The sequence below is a fragment of the Rosa chinensis genome, chromosome 5, assembly GCF_002994745.2.
Source record: "Rosa chinensis cultivar Old Blush chromosome 5, RchiOBHm-V2, whole genome shotgun sequence".
Taxonomy (NCBI): domain Eukaryota; kingdom Viridiplantae; phylum Streptophyta; class Magnoliopsida; order Rosales; family Rosaceae; genus Rosa; species Rosa chinensis.
Window position 1 is genome coordinate 6,864,770 of NC_037092.1, and position 26,403 is coordinate 6,891,172.

Consider the following 26,403-nt stretch of genomic DNA (forward strand, 5'->3'; position numbering starts at 1 on the left):
TCCAGTCCTAGTCTCTCCAAGAGCCGACTGTTAGTGCTACTGCCACCGATACTACCAGCGAAGCAAGGGTAACGCCCTCGCAACCCCCGCGAAGCTAAAGTCACGCTTTAGCAAACCCTGTGCTTTCTCCAAACTTCCCAGTGATTGCTCTGCTCAACCTACAATGTTGAGTATCGATTCGGTGACGCGAAGAGATCACAATCAAAGCCCTTATCCGTAAGGCAAGAAGTCCTTTCTCGAAAGGCAGGAAAAGGTTGGTGCTCTCCTCGTTCACAATGCTTGATCAAGAAGCCAGGTCAAGGGACGCCATGACGACTGCACCCCACGGTGCTGGCACGCTCGAGCATTCAAAAGAGACAGTTTGTACCGCACTGATTTTCGTGTCAAATAGGTTGATTGAGTGGGGGAGTCTGAACCATTGCAGACCCAACAGTGGTTTCGCCACTGCATTCGGGGGTTTTGGTTTTGGTCATTCTCTTTTGTATATATTGTCATTTTCATTTGGGTTATTGTCACAAATGGTACCTGAACTTATCCTCTATTTTATCGATGGTACCTGAACTTCAATTTTGATCACAACCAGTACCTAAACTTTTCGATTTCATTTTAAATGGTACCTAAGGCCACCTTCGGTCACTATTCCGGCCAAAAAAGCCAAATATAATAAAACAAAAAACAAAAAAAACAAGTTCAAGGCAAGTCTATTACCAAAAATCATCAGTACTATATATGATCGCAACCCTTGAAATCATCAAAAATCATCACTATGATCGCCTCCCATGTCGTTTTTAGTCAGAATAGTGACCTGAGGTAGCTCTAGGTACCATTTAAAATGAAATCGAAAAGTTCGGGTACTGGTTGTGATCAAAATTGAAGTTTAGGTACCATCGATAAGATTGAGGTATAGTTCAGGTACCATTTGTGATAAAAACCATTTTCATTTTTATGGCCGGAGCGATCTCTCTCTCTCTCATTTTTCTACTGAAAAAAAAAAAAAACACTCTCATTTCACAACTTGCTGCAGGAATAGGAGTACTTTGTTAATTAAATGTTACCTGTTTTGCAATGGTAATGATCGCAGATGAATTGACACTCATTGGAGGATGGAATCCCTCATATATTGAAACAAGATCGAGCTGCCTTTTTTCGCAACAATAGCTGACCTTTTTGCTTTTGTTGCATGGTCTGCATGACTATTAAAAAGATTCTTTTTCTTTTCTGATTCGTGATATAATTATTTTGGGGTGATTATTATTATTTTTTTCCAATAAGATCAAAAGATTGATAATACTGGAAGCAAAGCTATATATATATGGTACAAAGTACAGGCCTTTTCACAATACATAGTAGAATTTTTATAATACTGGAAGCAAAGCTATATATATGGTACAAAATACAGGCCTTTTCACAATACATAGTAGAATTTGGAACTACATACTTTCATAGATATGGAAAACGGGAGTAGTCAGACGGGAACGCTGTTCTACCCGCTATGTTATTGGTGTGATTATACGTAGACTTATGCAGTCGGATAGAAAGCATTCATAGCGAGGCCGCACATACCTTCTGGGGCATCACTGTTTCTAAGAATTCTCATATACCCACTTTCACCCCACTGCTCGCCCCATGAGTTCTTCAGTAACCAATAGGGGGTTCCATCTTCAGTCGTCCCGTAGCCAATGGCTGTAACGGCGTGGTCGACATGTGTTCCACAATCGCCAGAGAACACCCCACTGCCGTAGTGCTGAAACTCTGTTCCATAAGCAGCAATGCTAACCGAGACTGGTTGCATGGAGACAGCCTTGAGTAGATCGTTTTCACTTCTGGAAGGGACTTGTTCATAACCAGTGATCTGTGCAGCATGCTCACTTTCCTTGTTAGCGTCGCATGTTCCCATGTCAGTGCTCTGGTATTGGTAAGTATCTTCGCGAGCGATTCCTCTGTTTTGTATTACGTACTCGTAGGCGCTTTCTAAGCTACCACCGCTGCACCCATTGTTCTGTTGAGTGCAGTCCACAAGTTGCTGCTCAGAGAGCGAGATCAATTTGCCAGTTTTGATTTTGGTTAGCCCTTCCACAGCTGCCACTACTGTAAATGCCCAGCAAGCACCTACGTACATGTATAAACAAAAATGGATTAATTTACATAGTAAGAACTAAGAAGGGATAATAATGAAGTAGGTTTTACGTATGGCGCTACTGTGATTCACTTACCACATCGACCTTGATCCTTTATGCCGGTGACAGCTTGTTGTTCCCTCCAGTCCATGCTAGTTGGAATATCAGTAGCAGCCAAGCTTTGGTACTGAAAATAGTTACTTTTGAATGAGGTTGAAGTATTTGAGCTGGTTGACATTTTGTATCCGGTATGATGTCTCATGAATTCTTCATTGGTCATATCAGAGAACTTGTTGATGCTCAACTTGTAAGTCTTGTTCCCTTCTTTGTTGAACTTCTCCACGAATTCGACATTCTTCCTGAAGATGGCAAAACGCCTTTCCTTCTCTGCACTGTCGTCGTAAATGCGGCCGTGCTTTGCCATCCATTGCTCATGTTTTTCGGCAATGGAAGATTCGGACAATGCACGGGAGGTGGCTTGAGAAGCCAAAGTCCCCAAGATGATGAATATGGCACTGATCACATGGTTTCTTTTGAAATCCATTGTTCACAAAGCAGTACTGAATTACTGTAACAATGGTTTCAAATTTTAGCTGTGAAGAGGCAAGCTTACTATCTTGGGATTTATATAGGGGATAACCATATGTTCTAGACTTCTAGCTATGTGTAATTTGACGCATGTAATTCTAGATTGATTAGTGGGAACGAGGTTTCCGCCCGACCATTTAAAGTTGATACCTTTTTTCTTAGTCCGACTTCTGTGTGAAAACTCAATCGAAAAAAACTTCCGTGTGAAAACAAGTACCAATGACCTCAAATTGATGGGAGTCTTGCCGTCTTGGCATTGATTTGCGCAAAAGATTCCGATGACCCTACTGCCCTACAGGTCTTCCACCGGTCAAGCAGTCCTTACTTCATCACCTTTTTTACGTGGAATTGTTGATTGTGCATCAAATTTCAACATCCATAACTATAAGATTCTTGATGCAATTTTGAGTTTTCGTGGTGGTGCAAGCTGTTTTTGAGTTAGACGTCGCTGCTAGCTGTCAAGTTTCCTTGTATTATAATGGGTGTAAATACCGATAGAAAAATGATTGTTCGTTTCAAATAAAATTTAATATTTGTGGCTTTAGTCTTGTATGATATTTCATGATTATGTACACATTACAAATCTTTTTTTTTTTTTTTAAGAACAGAAAATATCCATTAATCAATAAAGCTTACAATGGGGAGGGAGATATGAACCTAAATCCCAAGAAACTGCGGTTACAGAAACCATCAGGCCAAAGGATTCAAACTCTAACACCAAACGCCCATTTCCAAGGCTACTTTGAGTATTTGAACCTGAAAATTCCAGTAAAAGTGTAAAACCTTATAATCAACCTACAAGAAGGCAGCGTCGACCTCTTCAACACCGTGTCCAAAGGTACTAAACCACGTGTAAAGGATCGCATACCAGCAAATTGACAACAAAAGTAAACCAGAGTTGAACAAAATCTTCCTCGTCCTCGGGAATGACACCATTTACATGGCCGAACACGTAGACCAACTCTTATCTCAACAGACTAGGAGACCAACCCTATCTCAGAAGAGTAGAGACCTATAAACCAAACAGAAAATCCTAATTAAAACACAACTAAAACCAAAACAAACGGAAACCAAGCCACACTAGCAAGGCCCAAAAACAGGGGCCTGGCCCAACACCCACTTCCCCGAGCAGTAATCAACCAATGCAGAAAACCAATCCCGCCGCCGGCAAGCACCATCAACACCAACCCGCGACCTCATCGCTTCCTAATACCGCCGCTCCACCTTGTCAATATGTATACAGATTCTACACCCAATTGACAATGCAACCAGATCCAGAATCACGACAGAAACAGATCCCAACAGGGATCCCTTCTGTCGCGAGTTTCTCCCATCCACCATAACCCAGATCGCTTCGTCGATGACGCCATCTCCCACCGCCTGCCAAAAGCAATTTACTGCATCCCCACAATCGCCATCGCCCCTGATCCGAGAGGGACAGATCGAGAGATCTGCCTAACCCGAGGTCAAAAACCCACCCTCCTCCCCTGGACTGCGTGTCTGCCCTGAAGACCCACCACTAACCCACAACGACATCCCCTCCCGAGATGGAACTCAACGGGAGGATCGCCGGTAATGCTCGGCCGGGAGAGAAACGAACAACTCCTGGTTTTTCCTTTTCTTCTGCGTGCGTGGGGCACGTTCCTCAGTAGTACTTCACATTACAAATCATTTGTCACATCATTTTAATAAAACACTATTGTAACCAGCTTCTCAATCAAACTGTTCTATATCAACTTCACTGTTTTTTTGTTTCTTTCTTTTAATGTGTTATTATTTATGTTCATCTTTCAATTCATTTTAGTTAATTCAGTAATCTATGAACGTCTGTAACTTTTTTTGGATCATGAACTCCATCTTTCCAGTTATTACTCCAATTGTAACGCTCCACCCGAATTATAATCATCTACGATTACATATGATCGAGTTTCTCCTCTCTAGCTACTCTATAATCCATCAGTGATCCATATGGACTACATGCATGATCATTGGAGTCCATGCATGATCATTGGGAATTAATTATTGGTTCTTTACTGTGCAATATATTCTCCTCAATCAACACACTCCGGTGCAGGAATGAGGCACCCAGCTAGGCTGGGACCTCTGCCCTTTTAGAAAAATAAATATTCTCCTCAAATCATCCATTCATCCATTGCAATCATAGATAATTATCTTTGAACTGGTTACGTTCTATATATATGAACGGGTTCTTTTCATATGAATTACTAGTTCCGACTATAAATCTGCTTTTATAAAGTCCCCTAGCATTATCGTTAGGGATCGATATCTATCATGGTGTGTTGCTGATTATTTTTGATTATATCAACCCGCCAATGAAAAATAAAAAGGGTAGAAATTGGGTTGATTGCTAGATTTTTTTACTATTGAGGAATATGGCTTTAGTTGCTCTCTCTCTCTCTCTCTCTCTCTCTCTCTATATATATATATATATATATACATATATATATATATACATATATATATATATACATATTTTATCCATAGCGGAGCTTCGCTTTGAAATTAATGTGTGAACTTCGAGTTTTCGGTCACTTTTCGGTTGCATATCCACATCTCAATCGTTCAATTTTTAGGTACTACTGTATAAATCATCTCTGCAAATTTTCAGCCAAATTGATGATCGTTAAGGTATCTAACTCGCTGTACTAGCTTTAAAACAGTTATCAATGCCTTAACGATCATCAATTTCAAAGTGGAACTCCGCTCTGGATATATATATATATATATATATATATAATATGGATGCCTCGTTTTCATAACCAGTTATCTTGGCAGTGATGCGTGCTATGCATGTGGTAAAGAGGTAATATTCATAAGAACAAAGTGAGAGAAATTGTTTTGAAATGGGAAAATTTCACAAATGGTCACTCAACTATGACTCATTCGACACTTTGATCACTCAAGTTTCAAATATATCACTTTGGTCACTAAATTATTACGCTGTCAATCACTTTGTTAATTTTTTTTCATTAAAAAAAATTATTTGCCACAATATTAATGATATTTTCATCCAACCAATTGTGAAAAATTGAGAAATATGTATTAGAATGATTGGGAAAAGTGATTAAAGTGAGAACAAAAAATACTCCTTGGGTGACTAAAGTGATTGACAGTGTAATAGTTGAGTGACCAAAGTGATATATTTGAAACTTGAGTGATCAAAGTGTCGAATGAGTCATATATAGTTGAGTGACCATTTGTGGAATTCCCCCTTTTGAAATTGTCATATTTGTTATAAAATCAATTCAAAGTCTTTTGATCTTTCATTAGCATTTTTGTAAAAATCCAATTTTGGTAGACAAGGGTCGGCTACCAATTTTGGTAGCATTTTGGAGCTTTTTCTTATGCCCTCTCTAAACATAAGTGTCGGCTTTGGTTTCTAGTAACTTGCAATCTAATTTGGCATACTTGGATTATTAGAAATCTGCTGCATTTTGAGGCTAAGGTAATTAATGTTTTGGATGCCCAACGTCACCTTTTGGAGTTGTTCAAGGAATCTGCTAAGCTTACTTTCAGTCCCTACAAAAAGCATGCAATTGCTTTAATTCTAATTACTCTATTCTTGGAATCTCACAATTATTAGCCACAGCTACTAATTTCATTCCGCCCTTCAATTCTTAGGAGGTGGGTATTTGGCCTAATGAAAGGAGAAGCTGTTGCCTCTGAAAATCACCTCGGCCTAGATAGCCGAGGGATCAAGGAACAAATGTCCTTCTCAATGAACAGAGTGCAGAACGTGCCAGCACATGACCAGAAGGCCAAGTGTGCAATTGTAGATGTAGTGCGCGTGTTCTGACTTCGTCGAGCGACTGAAAGCCGAGGAAGGAACAATCTCGGCTGAAGGTTCGATGCCTTGGAGACAAGGACTTTTGGGTTGTTCAATGGATGAGTCGCAAATAGTGATTGGTAACCGAATAATTACGTTAAACTACTCGTAGTGCAAAAACATAAACACAATAGTAAAAGAGCAAGGAAGTAAACTCTAGACTAAGTGCAGAAAGGTAAAGAGCAATGAAGAAAATCACAAAAAAGTAAATAGCGATAAAGTAAAGAGCGGAAAAAGTAAATGGCTTGAAGAATAAAACTATCAACTATTACAAACAAAAGTAACAACGGAAACAATTGAAATATCGATACTAGATTACAAGAAAAACGAAGGGAAATGACTTGAACTAGTAGAGCCAACAACTAAAGAATTGAAAAGACAATGAAACTAATCTGGAGCTAAGAAAAATAAAAGGAAACCCATGACAGAGTTTTGACTTGAGATGTGTGTGTGTCTTCTATCAATGCTTCTTTTATATAAAGAAAGCTAACTTGCTTGACGATCAAACTAAAGATAAAGTCTTTCTCTTGAACTCAAACTGTTTGCAGTAATCCAATGAAGCTACGGCTTCTTTAATTAAACTAGCATCAGAAAAATAAGGAAGTGGATCAACTATATGCCGCACGTACTTACCTTCATTCCATTCTTTGTTCAAAGCTGCACAGCATGTACAAATGTTATGAATCATTTATCAATAAACAACCAAACAGCTAGCTTATTTAACTCCCTCTCTCATCCAAATTAGCCAATAAATGCATATGTGAGCTGCTCTCCTTAATCGTTACAAATACTCTAAATGCAATATAAAGAGATAAAATCTCTTAATGAAGCATTTATCCTCTAAATCAAGATAATTATCATTAATAGTAATTACAAATTACCAATGATTATCTTAATTTCTTCATTCATCAAACGGCCACGATATGATCGTTAGGCCGACATGCTAACTGCATGGGTATAAACATAGCCCCCCCCCCCCTATTTTCTTGAGCATCAGCAAGTATCGCCGAATGGTTAAGGAAATGTAAGCGCTTGAACTTGTAATTCTACTCGATCCACTTGTGATAAGTGGTGAATCATGGTGGAGAATCTGTTGGGTTCGAAACTCTTGGTCAAGCTAATTAATTATGGCTCAAACAAAAGGTAATTGCAAGCAACCATAGAACCATTAAACCATACAATGAAACCTTCCAAATTCAAATTAGTGATCCATCTCCATGCCTTTTTTTAGCTCATTTGACGTTGACACCAGTACATGGACTTCTTAATTGCCATGAATCAACAAATAATCTCTGTATTACCAGAGATCACCACCACCAAATATCATGAAATAATTAAAAGCATGAAGTCAAAACTAATATGGTAATATGCATGCAAGCTTCCAGAATCCATTTGCACCAAGTGAAATCAAATTCTCATTCTATATTTATGCGGACCTCATCTCTAGTGCCCGAACATGTAAGAACAAATGACTATGGAATTGAATTATGGCATGAACTTTTCTTAGAGCAATTAGGATATGCTATGCTTCAGTAACCACGATTGCTCTTCCATGCTTCAAAACCTTGACCACTTACTTCACCTTTGAATTTGCATGCAACACCTGTTGCTTTATTCCTTTTCGGCCTTTTCGACTTTGGACAGTAGGAGACCAGAGCAAAGAATACAAGAGTGAACATAAACAAGTTCCGCCTATAATTTGCACCTCTTGCCGCGGCCATTCTTTTTCTAAAAATTACACTTCCAATCCTTTTAGCCGTGGAGCTTTCTTATTATTTTAAAATCTAAATACACCAAAGCAGAGAATTATAGGACAAAGTCGTCATGCCCAATAGGGAGGTGGCCACCAATGTTTAATCTTAAATCCTACACTTCCTATGTTCGCTGCCTGAATTTCATGGTGTTGAAGACCGCGAAGTATTGAACTCATTCGGTACTTAGCAAGATCATTCCACTCTTTGGACTCTACATATGGTGAATTCCTAAGTACCCCCACCGCAAAGAAGTTACCAAATTGTTTCTTCAATTCTAATTTAGCCGACATTGCTATCATATATCACATCAGTTTTGTCTCCAATTACCATGTCAGTATACATGGTTTCTTCTAGTGTAGGCACCTTATGCTTTACCGAATGGAGGTCAATGAGCCCCCCAGGTTCAAAGTCATTGTAGACGTGATTTGGCCCATGATCTTCACGTACATGCATCGTTGAATGGCTTTATGTCGAAGACAAAATTTGGGTCATCAAACCTTCCCCCAAAGATTGGCAAATCAATGGTTTCTCTTCGACATGTCTCTTTTACTTCGAATTTTTCTTCATTGACTATAAGCTCAATTTTATTGAAATTTCCTACTTCTTGACTTGCTAGGCTTATCACTTCCACTTGTTTTGGAACTTCTTTGGCAGACAGAAAATATTGCCAAGTAGGTCTTGTAGTGGGGGCCTGATAAGGGTGGGAGTCACACCCCGAATTCTGAAATAAGGATTCAAATCCGGAACATGACTAATAACAATACAAATAACGTTTTGAATTTTTCTCTCAGAAACAACCACTAGTTACACCTCTTGATATTACATAAACCAAATCCTCAAGCTACTTATTACAGCACACTCTCACCAAATCAAATTGTAAAACTCAAATGAGTATAATTCTCCTCACAAAACAAATGCTGTAAATCTAATACTAGTACTCTAAACTGCACGATCACTGCCTGATTCTCCTGACCTGTGAGATTACCCGCTACACAATTTGAATAGTGTACCGGGAATTGCAACAACACAAAACCCGGTAAGCTTTTGACAGCTCGTGAGTAAACAAGAAATAACTATTGATTTATTATGTTACAATTCTTATAACTCAAGTAAACAATCAACAAACATTGCAGCATTAATATGTGAAATAACATTTGAGCAACACATGCTTGATCACAACTAACAAATATTGCAACATTAATATGTGAAATAACATTAAAGCAACACATGCTTGATCACAACCAACAAATATTGCAACATTAATATGTGAAATAACATTAAAGCAATACATGCTTGATTTTCTTTTCACAAACACCTTCACATATTCAAAATATATCATAGATAGATATTTGATCAAAATAACACAAGTACACTTCTCTTTTTAGTGAATTTTCAGATTAACTGGTAACAAATCACAAATCCACGTGTTAGGGACCGACGTACTATTCCCAAAACACGGGACAACCAGGTTGACTGGTATCAAATCACAAATCCACGTACTAGGGACCGACGTACTATTCCCAAAGTACGGGTACGCGGCAGCATACCAAAGATACAACTAAGGTACGTATACTCAAAATAGGCACACTTCCTAAGAGTATAATAGTGCACTATCTGAAGGGACTAGGGCCCACAGCTTAACAACCACGAAGCATAACCACGAAGCACCAAAACACATTTACCAGTAATTCACTTAAGCACGGGGTTGTTGAAATCACCCGGCTTCATAATTGTACTTTTCAGACATAATCAATTTCACAACATACAATCTTTATAAATTTTAGATTGTAAATATGTATATGTATACCCACATAAGAGACATATTATTTCAAGACAAATCTTTACTTCTTAAAATAATTTCCACATATTCACAATTGGGCATATAAAATAGCTTTCACACCGCATGATCAACATTTCATTATTCAACAATTAAATGGGAGATTAATAGCTTGAATAATATCTAATCCATTCTCAATCATTTCATCATACCAATCACACGTCAAGCAATATATATATTCCACGTAAATATATATATATATAATCATCCGCTCAGGAATGACCACTAATACCAACTATAGTTCAAGCATAAAAACCGTGAAATTCATTTGTATAATAAAATCATTTTACTTACCTATGGACCGTAGTTGATCAAGTCCATATGATTTAAAACAAATATTTATTCCACAAATATTTTCACATAATTGCGATATTTTCACACAATTGCGACAAAAATAAAGTAATTAAATTTATTCGGTTCGTAATATGAACCACGTGAGGTTTACTCACCTCTAATCCAGCTGCGTCTTCTAAAAAGTCGAATATATCAATATTCCAAACGCTCGTCAACTCAAACCGTCAAGTACCTAATCAAGTAGGGTCTTTGCTTAGTAATCGAAACACGAAATAAACTTAAATGACGATCCAATGGTCAGGTTCTAAAATAAAGACGATCCAACAGTCGGATTGAAATTATATGATGATCCAACGGTCGGATCCTCACGGATCGCCCTTAGGATCATCCTCCAAAATTATCACCAAGATCCAACGGTCAGATCTTCCTGAATCGTCCTTACAAACATCTCCTCAAAATTATACGAAAATCCGACGGTTAGATTCTCACAAATCGCCTTCCGAATCACTATTTTACAATTATACGAAGATCCAACGGTCGGATCTTCGCCCGTGACCTCACAAAGTCATTGGGACAGTAATACGATCAACATATTCAAATTTGAAGTAAAACCGATGGTCTAATCTTCACAGATCGTAAACCGAAGATAAAACGTAAAAACGTTAAATAGTAACGTCAAAACGTAAATCCACTATTTATCAACTTTTTCTAAAATAACCTTGTAATATATCAAAACGCTCATATGGATGCATAGATCATCGTCCAGATAATGAAAACTCAAAAAAAGGTCCGACGCGCCGCCACAAGCGGTGGTCAGACGGCGGTCAACCACCTCCGATGCAAAAGTGGTCAACTACAAACTTCTTCAAAATGAAGGGTTGATGAACTTTCATACCTGGAGCTAAGTCTGGTTCGTCCTAGATCGTCCTAGATCAAGCTTTGAAGTTGGATTAAATCTCGGACGCACGATCAGATCCTAGATCAAATCAGGGACGTCGAAAAAGTCAAACCTTGATCTAGCGTTCTACACACAAAATCGTGATGAAAGACTTACATGGGGATGATCACGGGGAGGAGGAGATCACGAAAATGGGAAGGATCGGCCCGTGAAACGCCGGTGTCGACGTTTTCCGGCCGGGTCGGGTTTCGCACGTCTGGGGTGTCTTCGATCCAGCTCTGTGGGCGGCGGCGGAGCAAGGCAACACCGGAGGGCGGCTCGGCGTGGGGCGGTGATCCCAGGGGAGCCTGGGTCCGGAGCCGGAGGAGGCCGGAGGGCGGCCGTTCGGCCGGGTCGGGTCGAGCGGTTCGGCCGCGTGGGAGAGGAGAGAGAACGGAGGTTTCGGGGACTGTTTCGCAAAAAAAGAAGATTTTCGTCCTTAAATGAAATTTCTGATTTTTTTTTCCGATATTTATAGAAAATTCCCAAATTTCAAATATTCATAACTTATTCATACAAACTCCGAATATTGCGTTCCACATATGCACGCGATCGTATCGACGAGCTCTACAACTTTCATGAAGGAAATTTTCCCAAATTCGGTACGTATAAAAAGTCACTTTTTGAGATTCCCCTAAATAACGTTCGATTTCGAAAATAAAATCGTTCGAACTACTTCCACAACTTCTCCAAGTTTCGTACTCGCTCCTAATACCGAGAAATCAATTATAAAAATCCACGGAATTTAATTTGGATTTTTCGGGGTATTACAGTGGGATGGCCAATTAGCCCAAGCTTTATCCACAATTTCCTTGGCAACTTCTCTAAAGTCTTGATGCGCCTCAACCTTCAGTTTGGTCTGATCAATTCTACCATTCAAACCAGCATAAGCATTTTGATATCTTGAAACTTGGTTGTGAACGATTCCGTTATAATAAGCTTGTGGCTTAACTTGGCCAAAGTTGAATTGGTTGAAGCCATAACTTTGTCCATTAGAACCATATGCCGAAGTATAACCATATTGGTTACCATTAATGTATTGCCCATTGGTTCCAAAAAAATATCTCTCGAACTATGAGGCCATTTTCATTTTCGTACCTTACTATCAAATTTTTGTATAAAGTTACATTTCGTTAATATTTTGATACCCTGACCACTAACACCGTTAAATTTCAAGAGCATTTTTGTCTCTTAACTTTGTGATTTTCAACATTTACTTTAAATAATATATCTTTTTTGGAAGTGACCAAATATTAATAGTTTGTCAAAATATTCAGCAAACACTTGCACTATATTATTATTATGGATGAAAAATTATTTGAAAAATTTGTATACTACTTTTTTGGAATAATCATGTTAAGCAACACAAAATAAAAAAAAAGAAGTCCAAAACTAAAGTAATTAAAAATTAGAAGCCAAGAAAAAAAAAATTCAATCACAAAAACTCATTGGTCTTAGTGTGCTTCGATGAACAAGCATTTTTCGGATTTGAGCAACACAAGAAATAATCCCAATGAAAAAAAAATGACTAAATTCAGTTTAGTCCCTCGAACTTTAGAGCTAAAATCAGTTTGGTCCTTGACTTTTTTTTTAATCACGATGGTTCCTGCACTTCCAAATTACATCAACATAATCCAAAATTTTTCTTTGACTTTGACTTTTTTTTTAATCACGATGGTCCCCACTTCCAAATTTGACTTTGACTTGAAACATGATGTCATACGCTGAGGTGGAACCGACATGGGGTTCTACTTTTCAAATTTTAAAATCCCATGAAGGGCAAAATAGACATACAAATGCAAATTTCAAATTTCAAATTTATCGGTGTTACTGGTTTTTCAAAATGCTAACGGAATAAAACTCAAGGTACATATACAAATGCAAAAATTTATTAGTTGAGTATGAAAATGAAAATAGCCTCATAGTTCGAGAGTATTTTGTAATTAATCAATTAGATATTTACTGCATACAAATAGCAAGATCTATCAAATATTCTTGTATCTCAATAGCCCCCAGGTGTACAGGGAAGTGGCTATTTGTGCAAGCATTCATTTCTGAAGCAAAGCTAGAGAGAAGGATATATTAAGCATAAACCATGACTTTTTTTGTATGATTTTTCTTATTGAATCTTGCATCACACACTTTGGGACTTTATTTTGAATTAGAATATCATAATACTGTACGAAGTATGGAAGTGATCTTGTTTATAAGTAATATCTTGTGTGTAATCTTGCATCACACACTTTGGGACTTTATTTTGAATTAGAATATCATAATACTGTACGAAGTATGGAAGTGGAGTAATGGGCTATGTATGTTGCTATAGGTTGATTATATGTATAGTTATGCAGTCGGATAGAGAGCTTGGATGGCAATGCCACAAAGACCATATGGGGGATTAGCATTTCTAAGAATTTTTATGTAGCCATTTTCACCCCACGTCTCACCCCATGAATTCTTCATCAACCAATAATCGGTGCCATCTTCAGTCGTCCCATACCCAACGGCTGTTACAGCATGGTTCAGGCTGGTACCACAATCACCAGAGAACACCCCACTACTGTATGACTGAAAGGCTTCTCCGCTGGCGTCAATGGCAACTGAGACTGGTTGCATGGCCACAGCCTTGAGTAGATCACTTTCACTATTGGTCGGCACATTTTCATAACCCGTTATCTGAGCAGCGCGCTCATTTGCCTTGCTAGTGTCGCATGTGGCACTGTCGGAATTTAGGTATTGATAGTTTTCTTCGCGTGCAATTCCGTTTTGCTTGATGTAGTCAAAGGCTTCATTTATGTAACCAGGTTGACAGCCAAAGTTACCATCATCACAATCCACGAGTTGTTGCTCAGACAGAGAGATCAGTTGGTCAGTTTTGATTTTGGTAAGCCCTTCTACAGCTGCTACCGCGGTAAAGGCCCAGCAAACACCTACATATATACAAAATATGAATGATTCTTAGGCAAGAATTAATATGGACAACGAAAGTAACACAGAAAAAGTTTGAGCTAGACATGGTGGTGCTTCACTTACTGCAGCTTCCTTGATCCTTTATCGGTGTGACAGCTCCTTTTTCCCTCCAGTCAACACTAGTTGGAACTTCAGTACTTGCCAGACTTTGGTACCTGAATGAGGTTGAGTTTGAGGTGGTGGCCATTTTGTTCCCAGTACGACGCCTCAGGAACTCTTCATTGGTCATGTCAGAGAATTTGTTGATGCTTAACTTGTAAGTTTTGTTCCCTTCATTATTGAACTTCTCCACATACTCCACATTCTGCATGAATATGGCAAAACGCCTCTCCTTCTCTGCACTGTCCGGGTAAACGCGTCCGAACTTTTCCATCCATTGCTCATGTAATTTTTCAGCAAAGGAAGAAGCATACAATGCGCGGGATGTGGCTTGAGATGCTACAGTCCCTAAGATGATGAATATGGCAATGAACACATGGTTTCTTTTGACATCCATTGTTCACAAGCAGCACTGAACTCCTGATGATCAGAGGCCGGGCTCAGTGACAATGGTTTCAAATTTAAGCTGTGAAGAGGCAAGCATACTATCTTGAGATTTATATAGGCGATAAGCATATGTCTAGCTATGTGTAATGTTGATGCATGTATTTCTTGATTTTGAAAAGTCGTAAGGGGACTCCTGGCCCCTTCAACAAGGCAGAAGTGAGGAGGAGAGAAAATATCTGCAGTCTTGCGTGACCCTAGAAAACTTCTTAGTGGAGATGCGTCTAACTGAGCCCAACCTTTTGTCCAGACAAGTTCTAATAATGACTTCAATTTTTTGGCTTGTCCTCAATTTGCGAGAATGATTCCGATGACCTACAGGTCTTCCAGTCAATTCCTTATTTTATCACGGTTTTGATGTGGAGTTTTTGAATGTTCATCAACCTTTAACAACCACGTCTTCCAGTTCTTGATGTGAATTTGACATCTTTTGGTGGTCCGTGCAAGCTGTTTTTGAAGTTCTATGTCGCTGCTAGCTTCCAGGTTTTCTTTTGTTCCGATGAGTGTAACCAGGGATTCTATCATTCTGTGTCGCTAATAAATTCTGATATAGATGCTCGCCAATGAAAAATTGGGATAGAAATGGTTGGGCTGAATGGCTGATAGCTACATTTTTGTACTAGCTAGTTAAGAGGAATTAGATTCTTTAGTTGATACATCAATTTGTCGATTATTTTATAATCAACAGTACGTTAATGCCTTTTTCTGTTGGGATATATGGAAATGAAATTTTGAACTTTGTAGAGTAAAGACCGTGAAAAGTAGCACAAATTAGTGGTTTAGTTGAAAAAGCTAGAGTACTTATTTCATAAAATTGATGGCTGAAATGTTAAAAATAAAAATAAAAAAAATTTGCCCATATAATCAGTAGTGACTAGCTAGCTACTAACATCCGAGTTAACGTTTCAGATGTTTTTGGACAATAGTAGTGCACTTGGAGACGGAGCTAGCGCTATAGCTGATGCAGTTGGGTAGGAAGGATAAAGAGCAATGCCACACTGACCTTCTGGGCGACCAGCATTTCTAGGAATTCTCATGTGTAGCCATTTTCATCCCATCTTTCTCCCCACGAGTTCTTCACTAACCAATAGTCGGTACCATCTTCAGTGGTTTCATAGCCAAGAATTGTAACAGTATGAGTAAGGTTTGTCCCACACTCGCTCACCGGAGAGTACCCCTCCCGCGTGTGCCTTAAGGGCTTCTCCATTGGTCTCAATGGCAACCAAGTCTGGCTGTTTGGCCACAGCCTTGAGCAGGTCGCTTTCGCTATTGCAAGGAACCAATTCAAAACCAGTTATTTCGACAACATGCTCATTTGTTTTTGGTGGTGTCACATGTTTATCTTATCTGTACCGGTGTATGGGTAATTTTCTTCGGAGGTGATTCCTCCATTTTGTTCTATGTATTAAAGGCATCTTCTTGGTTACAGTTGTACTGATCTTTGTTACAGTCCACAAGTTGTTGCTTGCAGAGTGAGATCAGTTGGGTCACTTTTGATTTTGGTATTCCCTTCCACTGTTGCCACTACTGAAAATGCCAAACAAGAACCTGCATATATATACAAAAACTAAAGGGAAGTGAAATTCACTCTCAATTTTACATTGCACACTCCATCTTTACTTTTTTAGTATATTAAGGCTCTGTTCGGAATTGCTTCGCTTTTAAAAAAATCAGCTTTTGTTTAAAATGTTAGATTTTATTGTATTTGGTAAATAGATAAAAAGTAGCTTTAATTGAAAATTATAGGTTACTGGCAGCAGAATTTAGAAGCAGCCCACATGTTGCTTTTAGAAGCTGTTGTACGTGGATCAAAACACGCTCTGAAGTTTTTTTTATGTATTAACAGCACTTTTAAAAATATTATTTACCAAACACAAAACTGTTTTAATTCACAGCTGATTATTCTCACAACACAACAACTGTAGTTTTTTTAAAAAGTCACAGCAATCCCAAACTAGCCATAAGTTTTGTCTTTTTGTAGTGTGGATTATAAAACATGTGATGTTAAGATTTAAAAAAAAAAAAATATGGAGTGTGAATTTTATTCTTCAAACTAAAACTAAAAGGATAAATCTCCTTATCTTATGATATGGGTAAAGAAAGCCATATACAAGGTACTAACGACTAGATTTGAGATATCACAATTCACGTACCGCATTGTCCTTGATTATTTACGGCGGTGACTGCCCTGTGTTCTCTCTAGTCAATGCTAGAGGGAATATCATTTTCAGATAGGTTTTGGTTCCCAAAAAATTTGATATTATTATTTTTGAGTAATGAGCTTCAGTTTAAAGATTTGTTGGGTGCTTTGTATCCGGTACAATGTGCAAGGAATTCTTCGTTAGTCATACCAGAAAACGGGTTGAGGCTTAACTTGTAAGTCATATTCGCATCCTTGTTGAAGTTGTCCACAAGTATCAAATTCTTCACAAATATGGCAAATTGGTTTTCTTTCTCTGCAGTGTTGTTGTAAATGCGTCCGTAACCTGTCGACCATTGCTCAAATTTCTTGAGCATAGTACCGGGATCAAATTCATACAATTCCCTGGAGGTGGCTTGGGATTTTGTCATTGCCCCATGATTCTGGATAATATTACAATGATCACAAGGTTCTTTTCAAAAACCATTCTATCTAACCTATTGATCAATGAGGACTCTGTTAAATGATTAATGGTGGGTACGGAGTAGCAAGCTGTGAATAAAAAATCATAAATTATTCAATATCTCTAATAATAAAGCGAAATTGAGTTTACTATTCATTATTTGGTGTCTATTTTGAACTTTCAAAATTGCCCATGGTTTGATTGATGTCACTACAACAAAAGTGGACAAACCACACCATTTGAATGGTGTCAATTGGCCTAATACACACATTTGTTTGGTGCAGATAAGCAATAACCACGGTTGAGCCATTATTAAATCAATTGTTGCTTTTGATGCCGTGACAATTACTCAAGAAACTCACCATCCAACTTAATAGTGGGTTTCCAATTGTGGGTCCCATAAAGATAGCAAGATCAGATGTGCAATCGGTGACTTCATTCAATATATTATTATTTTAATAGATACACACCAACTTGAACAAAGGTGACAACCAATATTTTAACCCAAAAAAAAAAAATGAAAATTTATAATTAAGATAAATTGTTTTTTGTCAACGATCACTCTTGTGGCCAAAAAGTAAAATCCAAGGCAGCCTTCTTAAATCATAACAGATTAACAACCATTATTTCATCCTGGGTGCCCTTCGTTCCATCCTGGGTAGCCTTCTAACACTATGAATTTATGTCTCTTGGCGAACTTCTCTGATCACCTGATGAAAGATCAAAACTAACTGTCAGAGAAAGCGCAACTTGGGAAAATTAATTGGAAAAAAGATCATCAGCTGCGTGCCAGTTATAAAAAATGAAGAAAAAGAATAAGACGGTATAAATTAATTTGAATGAAATACTAGGAACCAAAGGATATATCCTACAGATTGAATATAAGAAATAGATTCCAATTGTACCAACAAAGCCAGCAAACAAGTTACACTACGAATGATGGACACAAGTAGTAGTCCATAGTTTTGATTACTTACAAATGTGATAGATTTACAACTTTCCTTTAGTATTTTTCCTATATGGACAACTCTTTTTATCTAAAAGTAGCCATGCAAACATATCATCTAATAGGGATCAAACATTACCATTTTTCTTTCATCACAAAGTTATAGAATAAAAGAAAAACTAAATTACTAACTCCATCAATCACATCATTATGTACCAGGATAAAGAAATTACCTGTGGAAGTATTATGTGGCTCCTCTTACTGACTGAAGTAAAATATGTGCAACATGCTTATGCTCTGTTGTCAGAAACAGTTACAACTTAATTACAAAGTGAAATAAGATATCATGAAAGGAACAAGGGGATTTAAATTAACCACCGATTATCATCTAGATAACTGAACAAGTTACAAATTACAAGATCATGTTTGAAACATCTCTAGCTTGGGTTCACCTAGCATTATTCTTCATCTTATCTTAACATGCTTATCAAAATCATAAAAGTACCAATGAAAAGGAAGAGAATCATCAACTCCTCATTGAATGAACAGTAATTACATTATCTTTTGCATGCATTCAGAATTTTGATGGAACTTGATCCAAGTGAAACACTACAACACTCAAAACACATATTTCAAGCTATATATGTACACTAAAAAGCTCAATAGAAATCGTAAAATTGAAAGAAAAAAAGAAAAGAAAAAAAAAGAAGAAAAAAAGAAGAAGAAGTATTAATACCGTTTATGACAGCAACACTAACCAGATGCACGCACATCCCCAACGTCTACAGCAAGTTTAAGATATTATATCAAAAACCAACATCCTAAAAAATTATTTCAAGCTTTGGCAACTGAGAATTCCAGGGAATCATAGAAATAAAGGTTCAGTAAAAGTTCTAGAAATGATTTAGACTTTACATGGTATCACAATTCCGGTTGCTTCTATATTTATTATTGTAGTATGTAGTCAAATAGCTTTTAGTTGCTCAGTCACTAATTTTTGAATAATCGAACAAAAAATTGGTAATGTCATTCTGAAAGCCATTTTGGTAACCCCGTCACCTCAGCAGTTGTTGATCCCTTAGGATTCAATACATACTGAAAGCTATTACATAGTTTCAACTTGCTATGACGAAAGAGATACCAATTTCATGAGAGAGATAAAAGTTTCTTGAATTGTATGCTGTAAACCTTGAACAGAAAGCAATTTGGATAGCATACAAATTACATGAGGTTTCTTTACATTGAGAAGATGTAGCAAGCAAATTTAAAGCACTAACAAAGATACATCATTAGTTTAATGGCTCCATGAGTAGAGCTATTGGATTAACTTACAATGACATGTTTCATCAAAGCTAATCATAAGAAAGAAAAAAATAATAATAATAATCCACTAACCACACAACAAAGCAAATATAATGGAAACTGAAAAATAAAATTATAAGGAGGGTTGATGACAAACCTCCTCATGAGTTGGTTCCACTCCATGGCTAAAGCCTCCAACAACTCCTTAACCTGTGGGCCAAGCTTGCTATCCAAATCCTAAACCTTCTTCTCCCGCACATTTCTAGCAGCTCCGCTTCCCTAATGTCCCCCTCCACAACTTGCAATTCCCTCTTCATTCTCTCCATATCCCTCTTGTTAAAACTCCGTGATTAGGCTATCTTCTTCAACTCCTCATTCTCCTGTAAAATCCTCTTCTCTTCCCTTTTGGCCTCCAATGCCTTCTCTTTCCCAACAAAACTTTTTGCACTTTCTTCACATTCTTGTCGAGATTCTCATCATCTCATGGAACTTGCTCACATCCTCTTACTCTTATCCTTCTCCAATGCCTCCTAAAGCGACGACTTCGACCTCAAGGCCTCCACTTCCGCCTCTAGCTCAGTCACATGCTGCTGCAGAACCTTCAATTGCTCCTATGATTCGTCCCCCACCCCTTTGAGGGCAACACTAAGCAGATGCACGCACATCTCCATCATCTGCAACATCAACCTTATTCAAGTGCTTATCTTTCCTGATGATCATTACTAGCGCAACCAACCATAGGATGAGACAAAATCCAAATACCAACCATATGAGACAAAATAATCCACGGAATCAAATAGTAAAAGACCAGAATCATTGGCAAATAAGCATTTAGAAACATTAAATCTTAAAAATCGACAATTGAAATTAAAGCAGATCCTTAGAAACCCTTCAATCTGAAATTAGGGTTCAATAACATTCTTTCTAGATGAACATGCGAAAAAACTAAAGCTTATTAATCATGAGAATAAAAGCAAAGTTAGGAGACGCACCTCCTATACTTGCCATCCATCAGATCAATAGCGATCTGCCTCATCCGACAGATCTTCTCGTCGCTGTCTCATGTCTTGGGTCGCTGCATCCATTATGAAGGCCAAAACCCAAAGGGCATGTCTTGGGTATGAACGATGAGTTCAAGCAAGGAGCATGAGATGGGGGAATAATATTTCACCACAGAGAAAACAGAGAGAGAGAGAGAGAGAGAGAGATCCAAAAGGATAAGCAAGGAGTGGAGATAAATGCGTATAATAACAGCTTTGAATTTCTTGTTATCAGTAGTTCATTACAAATAAAGATGATACTCACCATTGTAAAAAAAGTAAGCCCATTTATCTTTAATAAAAAAATGCATACTCACCATTGAAAACCAATAGTGAGCCCACGAGTCCCATACAATAATGGGTCTTCCATACATCCTGGTCGAATTTGACTTTGTGTGGAAGGTTGGCACTATTATCCAATAGATGCATAAAAGATAGTTGCTATAGCCCACTTTTGTAATAGTGTGTGGAAGATAAGGAGGGTTAGGGACTTAAGTGTATGGAGTAGTAAGTGTGAATAAAATAGCATAATATATTTGGTATCTCATTGATAAAGCGAAGGTGAGCTTGCATTGGTACGTACCTAGTGTAGAACATGCAGTCTTCCTTGAAGTGAGGAAGGCCTAGCTCTCCCTTTCCCTCTCCTAAGAAACTAAAGCTCACACTTGGGGAGCTCCCAATTGGCAGCAATGGTTCCCGCACCAACAAAGAAAATGAAGATGCGTGCAGCCTCAATCAAGCTTTTTGCAAATCATTGGGACTAGTAGAAACACTGAGTGGAATGCTTGTTCCTGCAGAAGTCATGATGCCTAAGGGAGATGTCTCCCATAACTCCACTATCAAGAAGAAACGGGGAAGACCATTAGGGTCCAGAAACAAGAATCCTCTCAAGACTAAGAAACATGTATCTGCAGAAGATGTGCTTTCCTATCTTCACTCGGGAAAGCAAGCTACCCCTAGCTCGAAGGGTAAGGAAAAGTGTAGCCTTTAGGGTATGTTGCCTATTACTATGCTTTGTTTCATAGTAAATAGGTTCACTAGAATAAGTGAGCATGACATGTTGAGTGAATGATCTAGCCTATGTATCATCGTGGTGTGTATTTGCATCATAACTTCTTGACTATCTGTACATGGTAGCTGAAGGATATGTAATAGTCATTCTGGCTTTACCATATTAATGAAATCCATATAATTATTTTGTAAAAAAGAAAAAGAAAAAGTGAAGCTGACTTTACTGTTGGCGTCTTTTTTTAACTTCTGAAATCGCCCATGGTTTGACTGATGTGGAAGATAACAAGGAGGGTTAGCACCGTAAAATGCATAAAGATTCCTTACCACTGTAGACATCACCCCATCTCTTCAACAGAGACAAAAAGAGAGAGAGAGAGAGAGAGAGAGAGAGAGAGCACGATGAGAGTAGAGGGATCTAGGTAGAAGAAGAAGAAGAGATTTCAAATCGCATTTTCAAAGTAGCACATCAAGCAAATCCTCTCCATAACTCTTTCTTATCCACTGTTATTGAAGTCGACATCAGTGCATCATTGCCAGTTTCTACAGAAATTGGGCAAATTCATCCTCATGTCTATAGCATGCCTGAAGTCAAATTCCTTAATTACATCCTCATATCTATAGCTTCTTTATGGTGTCCTCGTTGCGACTAAAAGCAATCGAGTCCCACTCCACCTGCGGGGTGTGGCAGCCATGGCTGAGTCCCAATACTTCCTGGCCCCAAGGACATTGACGCTTCTGTGCATGATGAGTCTCGGGTGCTCTTGAGGCGCCTCCATGTATCGTTAGGATCTGTTTGTAGACTTCGATGGCATTGGCTCCCGTTGTAGGAGTATAATACTGTGAGAGCTGGCCGCTCTAAATGAGGTGCTCAATGGCCTTTTTCAGTGCCCAGCAAATATTGGTGGGGTGGCCGGCTTCCTCGTGGTATGTATAGTATTTGTTGTTGTCTCGTGGTTTGGTCTGGCCAGGATTGCGCCGCGGTGGTCGTGGGATGATGTCTTTGTGGTTATTCTAAATTTCTTCATATGAAGTTGTAAGTGTGGTGTAAATCTCCTATCGAGGTGCCTCGAATCTCTGGTTCTCCTTGTGTCAGGTGCCGCCGTATGGCGCATCACGATGCCGACTGTTGGAGGAGTTGTACTTTGGCTTCTTAGGGCTTTTCCTGTATTGCTCATCCCTTTTGTCGTTGTAACCTTGTCGCTCTCGTGGGGATCTGTCATGTTGGATAGGTTTGTCCCTGGTGGTGTCCTTGTTCTTCGCAATATATGTCCTTTCAGTGAGAAAAAGTTTTCTCACTAATGATAATCAATAACGAGGAATGTTTTTTTCGTCAATGTAGGATCTAACGTCTACAGTGAGGAATTTACTTTTGTCATTATTAATTTTAGTCTATAGCGAAGAAATGTTCTTTTTGTTGCGGTTGTCTACTTATTACGACATGGTCTGTGGGCGGTACATATTATTTTATTCCACAAAAGATTCTTATTCAAGACTAGTTAAACAATAAACAAATTAATAAGAGAAATAAAAGAACATAACAAGGATTTTGGAATAGAAGAAACTTATATTGCAGTAAACATGGTTTACATATGGTTTACAATACAAAACTCTCTTGGTAGTTCATTATTCACACAGACTTGAAGGAAAAGATCCAAACCTATATTTCAAAGGCAAAAGCACATAGTAGCAGGTTTTGCTCTTATTCAAGAAAGCTTAACAAGACAAGCCTCACACATCCTTCACATTATACACAAGGCTCTTCAAAATGGAAAATTAAACTTCATGTCCTGTACCTGCAATGTTTAGTAGAGGTGAGGATATAACATATAGTGCTTCACATATAATTGTCATATAGTGCTTACCATACAATTGTCATAAATTACCTTTACAGCATGCCTGCACAGTTTTTGTAATATTCAAGTGACTCATTGGCAAAGATCTGATTGGAGTGCCAAATATCAAGAAAACCTGAAAATGTTTGATATTTGGTTCGAGTGCAAATAACATAAATCGATATCAACCAACAAACTATGAGCAAAACCAAAACTTCAACACCACATTCAATATATCGAACACATCTAACAAATCAAAACTATCAATCAATAAATCTTTCATATCCAGGAATAGATTAGTACTAAATCATGAAGCATATAAACCATTTAATGTGTCTTTAATTACACTAGGCTACCAAAACAAAGAAATAAAAGACATATAGAATAAGAATTCACGTCCATGAATCAGAACTCTAGTAACCTTACTGGTAGGAACTCTAATAGCCATACTGGAATCTAAATGCATCTGTAGACATGCATACTTGACAATCAAACCTAGATCGCTCCTTGTATGCCCTTCCCTAAACCATTGCACTGAAATCCAACAAGAAGCTCAAATTATGAGTCTTTTCAGTTAAAACATCTGTAAAAAAAAAAAAAAATGCAAAACAGAGTCTACATACTTAAATGATTTAATATTGAAACAAAGAGTATAGTACTGGAGACCTTGCATGCGACATTATTCATACAAGTACCATGGGAATCATATTAAACAAAACAATCCAGAACCATTCCAATCTAAAATTTCAATCTCACCTACAAAATTGGTATATACTACTTTGTATCGAGGCAAAGACCTTGTTTGAATTTAAGATTCCAACCACCATTTGATATTTGCTAGGTTCATTGCACTCATGGAATCTTTGTTTGAATAAACGACAATACGGTGACATGTAATGTCAATATTGTAATCCAAGATGGTAATTTCATGAATCATGGCATTTGAAATTCACTTACAGTGAGCATTATGCATAGGAACTTAAAAGAAGGGACTTCTTCAAGAACAGCAGCCAACTCTTCCCTGGTGGGAGCATCAGGGTCTTTGATGCCAAGGAGTCGCTTTGCACTCATCTTTCTCGTGTCCCCAATCTCAATGGTGAGCTTAACATTCTATCACAGAGCATTATAAAGTCAATTGAGATTGAGAATACCAACAACGGAATTGCTCAAGGATATTGTGTTTTATACCTCATGAATTGAAAACCATGTTTTGGTTCTTCTTAAGAAGCTCCAACTTCAACACTTATCAACAATAAGAGTGAGTAACAGAGTCAATTGAATAAGAAAGTTAGAAAACCCATTAGTCTATTGATGTGGCTGACGTATTCGAACTCGTCAGAAATAGAGCTAAAGAACTTGTCACCTATTGAAATACAGAACAGAAACATAATTGAATTGAATTGAAAGATCATCCAAAAAGGGACGTACCTGGCTAATTGAATAAAGGCAAGATTTGGTGACATCGATCGAAACCATGTTTGGCAAATCAATACTGCAACTAATTGAATCGAGGCATATCTTTCTCCTTGCTTAAAGATTATTGTCTACTCCATAACATTGAATTTGTTGGTGTGTTGTATAGATAACCTAATAAAAAGTTAAAGTGACAGATATACCTGAAGGGAGGGACTAACGTGAAGCCAACAAGTCAATACCAGATCGGTTCTCCAATGATGGAGCAAATCCAGCGAAAATTTGAAGGATCGGAATCCATCCAAGATTCTTCAATATAAGCTTCGTAATCTGCAGATTAAGAAATTGCCCACAAAATTGAACTTTGCAGCTTTGGTTGATTGAGCTCGCCCACCCGATCGTTGTCAGGAAGCCGCCATGCAGTCCATTTTTCGTTTGCCCCCAAACCCCAGCCGAGCACTCAGACCCTTTTGATGCTGAACCTTTAGGTTTTTTTTTTAATTGATTTTTCTTTTTGTGCCTTTGTGCGCATTTTTATTTTTATGTTGCCGCTTGAACTTACAACTGTCCCGCTTTTTATTTTTATTTTTCAAAACCCGCCTTCCTCTGATTTTTTTCGTACCTCGATAATATAAGTTTAGGGTTTAGGGATTAGGGATTAGGGATTAAGGGTTAGGTTTTATGGTTTTAAGGCTTATGTCATAATAATGGCTAATTAAATGATTTTTGGTTTAAAAAAAAATTCATATACAATCTATGTATAAAGATCTAAATGTTTTGCATATGTAATATATGTTTGAAGATCTCAATCTTGAACGGTTAAGATTGTCAAAGTTTTATTACACAGTTTGTAGCTTCTAGAGTGTGACCCACTGTGCAATCATATTTCGATAATCCAAACCACTTAACTTGTATATAGGACACCACTCCTTGATCAACCATGCAAAATTTCAACTCAATCCAAAACCATTCAACTATTCATTATCATGATGTGGTAACGGTTAATATAGAATAAAGTGTCTATTGACTTATTTTTTTTCAATTTCTACACCTTAACCAAATGCGAGGTGCCCTAAAAAGACGGTGTCAAATAATAGTGGTCCCATACATATTTCCTTGACATGTGAAGATGTCATGTATACAGAGTGGACACAAGATCAATGACAAACAAACGGAGAATAAAAGTCATATATATGTCAGCGTCATTCTAGTGAAGGATATTTTTTTTAGGTCATTTTAAGGGATAGCTTATTAGACCAACTTTCTGGTCATATATCGCTATCTCCACCGTTCAGTTTTAAGGCCTCTATGAGTAGATCAATTCTGCAAATTTCAAATCAAATTGATGATCATTTGGGTATTCATAATT

The 26,403-nt window shown here is 37.8% G+C and overlaps 2 protein-coding genes and 4 long non-coding RNA genes across 8 annotated transcripts; 1 reads left to right on the top strand and 5 right to left on the bottom strand.

The window, feature by feature from the left end:
• Positions 1-1,331: 1,331 nt before the first annotated feature.
• LOC112165173 (zingipain-2) lies at positions 1,332-2,727 on the bottom strand. The gene is made up of 2 exons (XM_024301606.2): positions 2,214-2,727; positions 1,332-2,109 (listed from the first exon to the last, which is right to left on the bottom strand). The coding sequence occupies exons 1-2, from the start codon at positions 2,659-2,661 to the stop codon at positions 1,520-1,522; spliced, it is 1,038 nt and encodes a 345-aa protein (XP_024157374.1). The 5' UTR covers positions 2,662-2,727; the 3' UTR covers positions 1,332-1,519.
• A 6,398-nt stretch (positions 2,728-9,125) lies between these two features.
• LOC121049495 lies at positions 9,126-10,852 on the bottom strand. The gene is made up of 2 exons (XR_005800478.1): positions 10,593-10,852; positions 9,126-9,294 (listed from the first exon to the last, which is right to left on the bottom strand). It is a non-coding gene; the product is annotated as an uncharacterized LOC121049495 (long non-coding RNA).
• Positions 10,853-13,561: 2,709 nt separating this feature from the next.
• On the bottom strand, positions 13,562-14,971 carry LOC112165174 (senescence-specific cysteine protease SAG12). Its single transcript, XM_024301607.2, has 2 exons — positions 14,408-14,971; positions 13,562-14,304 (listed from the first exon to the last, which is right to left on the bottom strand). Exons 1-2 carry the CDS (start codon positions 14,838-14,840, stop codon positions 13,718-13,720), a joined length of 1,020 nt encoding a protein of 339 aa, XP_024157375.1. The 5' UTR covers positions 14,841-14,971; the 3' UTR covers positions 13,562-13,717.
• Positions 14,972-15,201: 230 nt separating this feature from the next.
• On the top strand, positions 15,202-16,357 carry LOC121048994. Its single transcript, XR_005799093.1, has 2 exons — positions 15,202-15,370; positions 15,797-16,357. It is a non-coding gene; the product is annotated as an uncharacterized LOC121048994 (long non-coding RNA).
• A 1,636-nt stretch (positions 16,358-17,993) lies between these two features.
• Positions 17,994-20,972, bottom strand: LOC112167805. Of its 3 annotated transcripts, none has more exons than XR_005800781.1 (5): positions 20,731-20,972; positions 19,896-20,412; positions 19,173-19,218; positions 18,670-18,733; positions 17,994-18,200 (listed from the first exon to the last, which is right to left on the bottom strand). It is a non-coding gene; the product is annotated as an uncharacterized LOC112167805 (long non-coding RNA). The 3 variants fall into 3 exon arrangements; XR_005800782.1 differs by having other exon boundaries at positions 19,896-20,460; XR_002923945.2 differs by lacking the exon at positions 20,731-20,972 and having other exon boundaries at positions 19,896-20,718.
• A 3,610-nt stretch (positions 20,973-24,582) lies between these two features.
• LOC121053139 lies at positions 24,583-25,508 on the bottom strand. The gene is made up of 4 exons (XR_005810885.1): positions 25,238-25,508; positions 25,050-25,165; positions 24,810-24,863; positions 24,583-24,731 (listed from the first exon to the last, which is right to left on the bottom strand). It is a non-coding gene; the product is annotated as an uncharacterized LOC121053139 (long non-coding RNA).
• Between the last annotated feature and the right edge of the window lie 895 nt (positions 25,509-26,403).

Bases quoted from the DNA above. Each gene is read 5' to 3' on its own strand.
- LOC112165173 (XM_024301606.2), bottom strand. From the start codon at position 2,661: ATGGATTTCAAAAGAAACCATGTGATCAGTGCCATATTCATCATCTTG. The intron at 2,110-2,213 runs GTAAGTGAATCA...ACATGTACGTAG, and splicing joins AAAGGATCAAGGTCGATGTG to GTGCTTGCTGGGCATTTACA.
- LOC112165174 (XM_024301607.2), bottom strand. From the start codon at position 14,840: ATGGATGTCAAAAGAAACCATGTGTTCATTGCCATATTCATCATCTTA. The intron at 14,305-14,407 runs GTAAGTGAAGCA...GTATATATGTAG, and splicing joins AAAGGATCAAGGAAGCTGCA to GTGTTTGCTGGGCCTTTACC.